The sequence below is a fragment of the Nestor notabilis genome, unplaced genomic scaffold (assembly GCF_000696875.1).
Source record: "Nestor notabilis isolate BGI_N333 unplaced genomic scaffold, ASM69687v1 scaffold25695, whole genome shotgun sequence".
In the NCBI taxonomy this organism is placed as follows: domain Eukaryota; kingdom Metazoa; phylum Chordata; class Aves; order Psittaciformes; family Psittacidae; genus Nestor; species Nestor notabilis.
The window spans coordinates 501-10,893 of record NW_009928284.1 but is presented as its reverse complement, the minus strand read 5'-3'; the positions used below and the strand labels follow the sequence as shown (position 1 = coordinate 10,893).

Below are 10,393 nucleotides of genomic sequence, written 5' to 3'. Positions count from 1 at the left end.
TTTCCCTTGAGACACCTCCTCTGTGTACCTGTGGGACGGACCGGGCTTTGTGTTGTACTGACTGACCTCTCCCTTCTTCTTCTGCAGCTGTCCTCGAGCTGCCGCAGTCCCTGGCCATCACTGGTGGTTATGCCCAGCAGTACCGAGCAGCGCAGCTACACCTGCACTGGGGCGCAACAACAGGACCGGGCTCGGAGCACACCATCAACGGGCACCGCTTTGCTGCGGAGGTAAGGAGCCCTTGTGAGTAAGGAGCCCACCATCCTCTCCTTTCCTGGTGATGGGCAGGGAAGGTGCTGGAGTGCTGTCTTGCTCCTAGCCCATGGCCCTGGTTGTCACTGGGTGACTGCTATAACCCCAGCCAGGATCTCTGCTCCCTGGGTATCTCTGCAGCAGCAGAGTTCAGTGCAGGAGACCATGCTTTGGTGCTGAGCCAGACTCATGCTGCAGCGTGTGGTCAGAGGTGAGGAGGACACCACGCTACAGGATGCTCTGGTGGTCTGGGGCCGGCTGCCTGTCACCATGTCCCCATGTTGCAGCCTATTCCTGAGTGGTGGAGCAGGAGCTGTGGTGGTCCCCAGACCAGGGAAGCCAGCTCCCGGGGTGGCTGTGAGCAGCCTGCTTTGGGAGCTGCAGGGGCTGTTTACTCTGTACACACTGTCCTCTTGCTCAGCCAGCTCCCATCTGGTTTTATCCCTCCTTCTCTAGCTCCTGTCCTCCGACTGAGCCCAGCTCAGCAGTACAACCTCTGGTATCTAGGGCAGAGTGCTGGTTTGCTGTGTCTGACCAGGGAAGTTCCAGCAGGCAGACCTTCACTCTTGCTGCTTTGCAGCAGCACATTTTCTGAGTCCCATCAGCATATTCCCCTCCTAGGAGGGATGCTTGTCACAAATGCATGTTCCTCCCAGCCCTGTGGGGAGAAGCACCTCCTGTCAGTGCCCATTCTGCATCATGTGTCTCCCTTCCAGATCCATGTGGTCCACTACAACACCAAGTATGACAGCTTTAAGGAGGCAATGGTCCATCCAGATGGCCTGGCCGTACTGGCAGCCTTCCTGGAGGTGAGTCCCATAGACCAACCCTGGGTGAGAGGGAGTGGGAGCAAGGTGAGGATAGGATCGGGGTGGGCAGTCAGGCACAGTTTGGGGAGCTGGCAAAGGTGCAAATGCTTCTGGGCAGAAGAGGAGAGAAAGGGCAATCCAGAGGAAAAAGCAACCCTGGTAGGAGGAAGGGGTCACCGGGACAGAGTGCCTCTTACAGGGAATGATACCTCCCTGCTGGCACTGCCATCACCAGCATCACTGGCTGGTCTCCACTCAGCCCCTGTCTTTGTCATTACCATGGGGTCTCTGTGTTGCAGATGGGCCCAAGGGACAACCCGTACTATCAGGAAATCCTTGAGCATATGCACCAAATCCAAAGAGAAGGTAAGGCCCTGTTCCACCTAGTACTTGTCTCAGGGGCTGCAGCCCAGCAGGGAAACCTGCTGCACACAGGGAGAGGCTGCAGCAGGCACGTGCTGTACAGGTGTGAGAAGGTGAGCACCGCACGGCTTGTGCAGAAACAGCCCTCCGAGTTGCCCTCTGCTCGCACGTGCTTTCCCCTTCCTCCAGGACAATGCTGGCATTGATGGCAGCATTGTGGACCCAGGCACATGCAGTGCCAAGCCACCCATGATCTCCATGCCTGTTGTTCTCCAAAGGGTTGTGCTGGTCTCATTCCCATGGTGTTTGTTCTCCCAGGTGAGGAAGTCTGGGTGCCTGGGTTCAACATCGCAGGTCTGCTGCCTGCCAATCTGAAGTACTACTACCACTACAATGGCTCTCTGACCACCCCTCCCTGCTACGAGACAGTGAAGTGGACAGTCTTCAACCAGACCATGCTGATCTCTCGTGACCAGGTCCGCCAGGGAGATGAGCCCATGCACCACCCATGCATCCCATCCATGGGAGCCAGTCCCCTGGCTTCCAAAGGCAGGATGCCTTTCTCATGCTGTTCTTCTTCCAGATGTTGAAGCTGATAACGAGCCTGAGGAACGATGATGGCAAACCTCTGCAGAGCAACTACCGGCAGATCCAGGGCCTGCATGGGCGACGGGTGCTGGCGAGCTTCCAGACCACCTTCTTTTCACCAAAGCAGCTGCCTGCTGGTAAGGAGTGTGTTGGGTGTCCTCAGGATGCAGACACAGGGCAAAGAGGAGGAGTTAAGGCTTCCCGTCTCTTTAACCAGCATTTGCATGGGTTAGCCTTGCCCACTGATGTTGTGGTCCTGCTCCAACCCTATTTCTGTGCTTCTTGCACGCTGCCTGAGGAAGATCTAGGAAATATTTTATCCTTGGTCTTGCAGAAGTAAGAATAGCAGGACTAGGGATGTATGGCAGGGGATTGGAACTAGGCAATTTTAAGGTCCTTTCCAACCCTAACTATTCCATGATTCTATGGTCAAGGGCAAGCAGCTAGGTCCTAGCATCCCAGCTAGCTTCTTCATCCCCAAACACAGCAGCTAAACCCAGTAGGAGCTGCAGAACAGGCTTGCAGCAAGCACCCATTACCAACCCCTGTGGGAAGGGCAGTGCAGGGGAACCCTCCTGAAGGCTTGCTCTGCCTGAGGCATCCCTGTCTGCCAGTCCTCAGCTTGTCCTCGAAGGTCTTTCCTGCACTGGTGATTTCCAGCAACATTCCTGTTAGCCCTCAGGTGTGACTATCGCTCTGCATCGCTGAATTCTTGCCTGTTGCTGCTCTCAGAGGTCACCAGCTTTTTTTCTGCCCAACATCCTGTTCCTTCTCTGTTTTGAGGGCATTTCCTACACCTTGTGTCAAGGTGACGAATAGAATCAGCACACAAGCTTGGTCCCAGCCCTCGGTAACCACACACCACGGTGAAAGGCACTTCCCTTCACCGTCCCACCTGCAGCCAGCTTGCTAATGGCTGCAGGCTTTTAATCACCGTGGTCCTCAGCCTGGCTAGCAGTTCCCCATGTGGCACAGCATCAAATGCTTCTCTGAAGGCGCGACAGATAAAGATCTACTGCATTTTCTTTGTCTAGAATATCACTTATCAAAGAAGGATATCGGGTTAGGCTGGCATGTTCTATCTTTGGTAAACGTGCTAGATACTTTATCATATTTTCCATTTACCTCCAAGCTTTTCTTTTACCCCTTTCTTGCAGAAGCTGTTTCAAAGCCTCCAAGGCTGGGGCAAGGTGGGGAGTTGCCCGGTTCTCTTTATTTTTACCCCCCTTTTCTTTCCTTATTTGATATTTCTATTCAACAACCCCCACTTTAACAAAGCCTTTCTTTCTGGAATGCCAGGATGCTGCCCCAGCACTCCCAGACGAGGTTACTGGTCCCTTGCCTTGTGTGCATGGCATTGTTGGGGTTTTCACCCCACCTCAGTGCTGGTAACTGTCTGCTTTAGCCCTGGAGTTGGTGTACACCACGCTGGAGTACTGTGAGGTCATGTCTGGCTTCGCTTGCCAGCACAAGCACCCACACTTGTTGATCTTTCCCCCGTCACCTCCAGTTCAGCTCCTGCCCTGGCTGCTGGGAGAAGGCGGCAGCTTTCACAGCAGCCGCACAGCTGGATCCAGGCTGCAGATAGTGCCAGTCTGCGCGATACCCAACACAATGCAGCTGCTTAAAGCCATGCTTGTCATGCGGGTAAATATTTGCCTGCTCAGCTGCCACCCATGCGTGGGGCTGACACCAAGCCATCCCTATGCAGGTGCCCTGCCAGCCATGGCCAGCCGCCTCCCCCTAAGGAGCTGCTCACCGTCCCACTGCAGGCTGCTGCTCCTTTTGGGGGTCTCCTGTGGGGTTTGGTGCAGTGATGGGGTGCTGCAGTGCTCAGCCCCCTGCCCGCCTGCTTCCGGAGCCATGGAGGAGTTCATGGTTGGGCTCAGCAAGGCTTTTGTGTGGGCTGCGGGTCCGGGATCCTTTTTGTTCCCTAGTCCCCCAGTGCTTCTGGTGGGTGTCAGCTCACAGCATCTTGAGGGGTCATGAGGAACCTTCTCAGCCCGAAGTCCTGCAGGCTTGACACTCTCCTCTTGACTCTGCTGTCTCTCTTTCAGGTAGTGACAGCTCAGCTGCACCAGGTAAGTGAAGAGCTGGCATGAAGGAGGGGAAGGCAGTTGGGGGGGTCCCTGCGTGGGAAGGGGGGTCCTGACACCCATGTGCTGAGCTGAGGGGCTGGCTGCCATGGTGGGTTGTATCCAGGCAGCAGGGTCTCATCCTCGTCTTTGTCTCCTTTGCAGAGGAACACTCCAGCTCTTCATTTCAAGCAGGTAGGTGTGCTCAGCTGAGGCTTTTGTGTCCCCTCTGTCTTTGGGCTTCAGCCCAGCCCCATCTCTCTTGACCAGTAGCCACTGGGGACTAGCCCAGTGTAACGTTCTCGTGCTTTGCTTGCAGGGGATGTCCTGGCCGTGCTCTTCGGGGTGCTCTTTGCCATCACAGCACTGGCCTTCCTGCTGTACATCTACAAGCAGCGCAGCCAGAACACACGGTGAGCAAAGGGGAGCTGCAGGAGGAGGGGTCTGGGGGGTAGCACAGGTCCTGGGTATGAGTCAAGGGTCTATTGGGCAGCAGGATGGCTTAGCAGGGACCTTTTACCTGCTCTAACATTCACCCCTGTTCTTACCCCATCCAGGCTGGACTCGCCAACGAAATCCAAGGTCATCTACACTGCAGCCACCACTGAGAACACCGCATGAGCCCCGCACCTCTGTGGTGGCCCCAGCCACAGCGGCTCAGCCTGTCACCCCGACCTCTCCTCACTCCCACCCCAGCAGTGCTCCAGCACCCCTCGGCTGCTCGGGCTGCCCACACGGACTGGTTTCCTGGGGCATCATTTGGCCCCAGCAGATATTTTTGTTATAAAAAGGGTAAAAACCTATTAAAAAAATTAATAGTAAAAAGCAAACCTTTCCCTGGTGCCAGCCCTCTGTGCTGTGAGGTGGGAAAGGGAGCTGGACCCACAGTAGAGATGGGCGCGCATCCCAGCAGAGACAGCATCAGCCTCCATGCCCTGGGCAGAGCTCCAGAGCAAGCAGCGCAGGGCTCCTCGCACAGCCCAGCCCTGCCCTCCATCACTCTGGGACTTCTTCCTCCTCTTATTTATGCAAAGCATTGGGAAAACATAGTCACAGCTTGGTAGGGCTGGAGAAAGGCAGAGATGAATGTGTAGAGCCACTGCTTCCTTGCTGGCCAGCCCCTACCCAGCTCATCTCTGGTTCTAGTGTAGCTGGAGGAATCCCAGATCGCTGGTTGCTTCCCACCTTTCCTGGTGGTTCCAGTGCAGCTGGAGCTGAGCCCCAGCGAGAAATACAGCCATGCCAAAACAGAGACAAACAGGCCTGAGAGAAGGGGAGAACCTGCAGGTCTCCAGATCCCAAAGTAATCAAACCAGAGCCCAGCCCTTTAGGATGGACAGAGCAGGAGCAAGATCTGCAAATGCCAGATCCCTGCCAACCAGTCACACCAGCATAAGGCAGTGCCACCACTGCTCCCTAGCAGGGCAGCACTGCCAGCCACACACAGCACCACTTCTCTATGGTACTTCTTTTTATTGGTATAAAAGCCCACGGTGGATAAAACTGCCTTCTCAGCCCTGAGCCCAATGGCAGTTTCTCCCTCCCAGCCCTGTGGCACAGCATCAGGGCTGGTGCCTGCCTAAAAATCCCCATTGAAGTGCAGGAGAGGACAACGATCCACTGGAATGGCTCCTTGAACCCCCTCCCCAAGCTGTGCCAGCCCCAGCTGCAGCATTGCATCACCTCCTGAGCCCTCCACCACCCTCCATCAACGCTGGGGCCTTTGGACACCATGTGTTCCCATTCCTCCTCCCGTTCTCAATGCTGTCAGTCCCCTCGGATCCCCAAGCACCGTCCTCCCTGCACCAGGATGCCAGCTCATTGCAGCTACTGTGGCTCAGCGCCAGTGTGGTGGCTCCCAGGGCAGCGAGGCTGGTCAAAGAGGTGGAGAAAGCAGCACCAGAGCCGTCACCCCTGACCCAGAGCATGGCAGTGCTTTGCAAAGCCACTTCCTCCACCCTGCAGCGAGGAGGTGATGCGGCCCCCCCGAACCACAGGGGACAGCACATCTTCTGCAGCAGCGGGAGAAGCGATGGGTTTCTTTGGGCTCAGGCTTCCAGCAGTCCAAGGTAGCATCTTTCCCAGCAGGCTTACTGGGGCTCTGCTTGTGGCAGGGCCAGCAAAGCTGGGTTCCCCACAACCGAGCTGTTCTCTGGGGGCTCCCAAAGCCACGCTGCTCAGCTGGCTGCCACAGCTGGGCCACAGCTGGACCCCAGTGCCTACCCTGCTGGGACTGGCTGGGGTCCCTCAGTCCGGGAGAAAAGGTATTGCAGAGAAGGTGACAGCTGCTCTTGCCACCAGGATGGAGGGGAGGGCAGGGGTGGCTGGGACAGGAACATCCCACAGGGCCTCAGGATCCCAGCTGAGGGCTGGCTCCACTCCGTAGACCTGCAGGAACCAGTAGGAGAGGGGCTTAGTTTTGACCAGACTCCCTACCCCATCCCATTCCCCCAGGACAGGCAACAGCCTGATCGCAGCAGCTCCAAGACCCAGATTCTCCTTCAGAATGGCAACCAAGAGTGTGACAGTGGTAAATGCTCCCTCCCTGGCAGTGTTCAAGGCCAGGTTTGGCAGAACCTGGGACAACATGGTCTAGTGTGAGGTGTCCTTGCCCACTGCAGGGGGGTTGGAACTAGGTCATCTTAAGGTCCTTTCCAACCCAAACCATTCTGTGATTCTGTGACACCCTTGTTCAGCCCCAGGGATACGCTCTCCCCATCCCAGCACCAGTCCTGGTACCCAGAAGGACCCATAGGGTTGCCCACCCCCTTTATGAAGCAGGACTTACAGAGCAGGAAGCGCCTCAGGTTCTGGGCAGATCCCCCCGAGAGTATGTAAGCCCAGACAGCGGCAGTGGCCATCATCAGGTAGGAGGGCACGAGGCTGCCCACGTACAGGGGGTTGCAAAATGTCTGGGGAGAAAGGCAGGAGAGAGGTGAGCAGGCAGGAGAGGACAGGGACAGGATGGGTGATCACCACCTCGGTGAGTGCAGCGGGAGAAGGGACACCAGCTCCAGGATTCACAAACCCAACTGCTTCACTAGTGCTGAAGGCTGCTCTCCCCCCCGGGCACAGGGACCACCACGCACCACACCAACCCCAAATACAGGTCCTGGTGCAGTGCTCTGCTCCCAGCTACTCACCGACCCTGAAACAGCAAGGTGCATGATGACAACCGCTGCGATCTCCCACCAGCGCCGGTGCTCACAGCCGTGGAAAAAGAGGATCCCCCAGAAAGTGTGAAGGAAAATCAGCACCATGGTCATAAAAGCTGCAGGGAGAGGGGTGTCACCAAGGAACCACCACCCTGACCTGGCCTGCAGGCTAGGGGCACTGCTGGGCTAGACTGGGAGGTGCTGGGGCAGAAACCAAGCATGAGAGGGATGAGGGAGAGGAGCAAGGAGGGTCACAGTGGACAGAAAGAAGGGTTTGGGATGGAGAGATGTGACAGGGGACTGTAAGGGTCTCAGAGAGGTAGAGGGTGCAGCATGGAGGGGATAGAATTAGTGGAAACTCCAGTCCCCCCACATCTGCTGCCTCTGTGGTGGGGCAGGGATGTGAGGGAAGGGTGCTGGTCACCCACCTGAGGTCAGGAAGTATAGCTGCGAGTCCCCGTGGATGCCCACTGTGCCGGGCCCTAATGAGTCTGCCAGGAGATTGATCATGGAGAAGGCGCCGCTCATGAGCCCAAAGCCCACACCAGCCACTGCAGGAAAGGGACACTGTCAGGCCCCGAGCCTCCCAGGGCCACCCCAGGCACTTCAGTGAGAGAAACCTCCCCTTCCCCCAGCACTGTGCCCAGCCCGGCCTCAGTTCACCCCTGGCTCCACAGTCAGGGTGCCAGCACTCACCATATGCCATTTGCTGGATGGAAATGGGGGAGCAGCCATCCTCGCTGAGAGCCACCAGCCCCTCGATGGCCTTCCTGTGGGATGAGAGCATGCTGGAGCATGGTGCACCACCAGGATGGAGCAGATGGGACCAAGGTCTCACTCTGCACCATCCCACTCTCCAGGTAACCTCCCCAAGGTGCAACACCCATCAGAGAGCATCTACGTAACCACCCTAAACCACTGGACAAACCACACATGAAAACCATGGGAAGTCACATAGATTTTCCACAGAGGAATGTGAGCACCAGCTGGTGAGCGGGACATTGGGTACAAAGCAAGCAGCACCCTCGTATAGAGAGCAGTCCCAGTGCAGGCAGGGGAGGAGCATGCCAGAAGGGTATACCTGATATCCGCATTTGTATTCTTAGAGGATATATGGAACAAAAAGGAGAGGGTGCAGGAAGAGCTCAAAGAGCAGAAAAAAAGCTTTGGGGAGGGAAACTGGGCGACGTGAGGTTCATAGTTTTTATCAACCAGAGGTAAGGAGCACTCCGGGTGGCTGCTGAGCGGGGGGAGGACAGCAGAGCTTTCAGAGACCCACAGGGCAAATGAAACGCTGTGTTTGTGTTAGAAGCTGCCCCGCAGAGCTCTGCCACCCTTTGCCTGCCTACCTGCCTCCAGCAGCCCTGCTGCAGGGAACTGTGCGAGCCTGCATACCCAGTCCTGGCCTTCCCACAGCCCCTCGCCACTGCCCAGCCAGCCAGGAAGGCTGGGGGACATGAGGGATGCTGTCCGCAGCATCGCCTCCCTTGTCTGCCTGACAGCCCCAGCACAGGGTCCATCCGAACGCAGGGCAGGGTGCAGGGTGTGCTCTCCCCACAGCAGCACAAGCTCCATGCTGGTGGTGCCAAGGAGGCTGGGAGCTGCTGAGGCTGCACTGAGACTTTGTCCTGGGCTGGCCAGGGCACAGGGCCAGCAGTGATGTGCTGCTACACAGAGCCCCTAAACCACCTTTGGGCTGTACCGGCACAAAACCATCCCTAAGAAAGAAACAAGACTTGCCAGGAGGTGAGGGCAGATCCCTAACCCTTCTCTGTCCCCACACAGAAAGTGGGCACTTCCCTGGTGCCTAGTGTCCTGCTTGGCATACCCCCAATGCAGGAGCATTGTTGGTGCTACTCACCAGGGCAGAGGGGATGTGACACATCCCGCAACTGCCCAAACCCACAGCCTCCTGTACCAAAACCAGGGACATGCTATCAGCCATCTCAGTGCTGGATGCTCCAGGCCTTAATGCTGCTCTGCTCCACCACCTGAGACCCACTCGAGGTCAACATACCACACAGGTACCATCTGTGTGCTCCCAGCAGGTACCAAGGTGGCTTGGTGCCATGCTCAGCATCATCCCCAGCCCAGGAGCTCCCAGCCACAATCTGGCACCCACCATGGCCAGTAGGACCATCGGCAGCTCTGGAGCAGGGTGGGAGATGCCCTTACCTGAGGAGCTTGTAGTAGAGGAAGCGGAAGGCCTCCTGCAGCAGCACAGAGAACATCACCCCAAAGATCAAGAGCCCCTTCTGCAATGGCTCATCCTGGGGGTCGCTGGCTTTGACTGCGATAAACCAGATGAGGGAGGAGAGCAGCAGTGACACCAGCCAGAAGAAAGCCCTGCAAAGGGAGAGAGCTCCTGCTGGCACCGGTGCTGTGCTGAGACCAGTGCTGATACTGGTGCCATGCCCATCTATGCCTGCACTCCTCTGTGCTGGTCCTGGCACTGGAAGCTTGCCACAGCCATGCCCGCTATCCTACCACTGCCAGCACCATCCTGGTTCCAGTGCTGGGCAGGTGGTGCCTATACTGGTACCACTGCTGGGCCCTCACTCCTCCTCCACTGGTAACCAGTGCCCCCTTGTGCCCACACCAGTACCAGGCTCATACCCTTGCTGGTACCAGTTGCAGTACCATACCCTACTGATTCCACAGTGATACTGGTAACAGTGCCCCTGCTGCACACATGCACTAGTAGTACCACTACCAACGCTGCAATGGTACCACTGATCCCATGTCATTAGTGGTACCAGTGTCCTCCCCATCATACCCACGTGAGGTGGTGACCACAGTGGTACCAGTACAATCCCAGTGCTCCTGTTGTACAAAGAATGAGTACCAGTACTGGTTCCCCATCATGCCCACAATGGTAGCAGTACAAGCATGGATACTGCTGCTGCTGTCACACTCACAAGGGTATGAGCACCAGCACTGGAGCTCCTGTTGCAACTGTGACCACCACTAAGAGTACTAGTGTTCTGAACGTGCCCATGACTGTTCCAGTAAGGGAAATAATATTGGTGCCCTTCCCATGCAAGCACCAGTATGAGTATGGTATGGGTACTGGTCCCCCTGTTGTGCCTCTGCCAGTACCAGTTACATTATTGTCACACCCAGTCTAATACTGGCACCACATTATGGCCAT

General features: G+C 56.7%; 2 protein-coding genes across 2 annotated transcripts in view; one reads left to right on the top strand and one right to left on the bottom strand.

Moving 5' to 3' along the window:
* The window catches only part of LOC104405676 (carbonic anhydrase 9-like), a gene marked incomplete at its 5' end in the record, with an annotated part of 8,172 nt that extends 3,464 nt beyond the window's left edge, over positions 1–4,708 (top strand). Inside the window, 9 exons of the mRNA XM_010014445.1 lie at positions 88–230; positions 969–1,061; positions 1,361–1,427; positions 1,743–1,900; positions 2,008–2,149; positions 4,070–4,093; positions 4,253–4,282; positions 4,407–4,500; positions 4,645–4,708. Of these exons, the coding sequence (XP_010012747.1) occupies positions 88–230; positions 969–1,061; positions 1,361–1,427; positions 1,743–1,900; positions 2,008–2,149; positions 4,070–4,093; positions 4,253–4,282; positions 4,407–4,500; positions 4,645–4,708 (815 nt within the window). The remainder of the gene's footprint in view (positions 1–87; positions 231–968; positions 1,062–1,360; positions 1,428–1,742; positions 1,901–2,007; positions 2,150–4,069; positions 4,094–4,252; positions 4,283–4,406; positions 4,501–4,644) is intronic.
* Positions 4,709–6,437: 1,729 nt separating this feature from the next.
* LOC104405675 (gamma-secretase subunit Aph-1b-like) lies at positions 6,438–10,104 on the bottom strand. Its single transcript, XM_010014444.1, has 7 exons — positions 10,019–10,104; positions 9,418–9,588; positions 7,939–8,012; positions 7,671–7,793; positions 7,231–7,358; positions 6,876–6,999; positions 6,438–6,475 (listed from the first exon to the last, which is right to left on the bottom strand). Exons 1-7 carry the CDS (start codon positions 10,102–10,104, stop codon positions 6,438–6,440), a joined length of 744 nt encoding a protein of 247 aa, XP_010012746.1.
* Positions 10,105–10,393: the final 289 nt, after the last annotated feature.

Excerpts from the sequence above, each read along its gene's own strand:
- LOC104405675 (XM_010014444.1), bottom strand. The coding sequence starts at position 10,104 with ATGGGGAACCAGTACTGGTACTCATTCTTTGTACAACAGGAGCACTGG. Across the intron at positions 8,013-9,417 it reads CTCTACTACAAGCTCCTCAG|GAAGGCCATCGAGGGGCTGG; the intron begins GTAAGGGCATCT and ends CTCATCCCACAG. Across the intron at positions 7,794-7,938 it reads CATCCAGCAAATGGCATATG|TGGCTGGTGTGGGCTTTGGG; the intron begins GTGAGTGCTGGC and ends CCTTTCCTGCAG.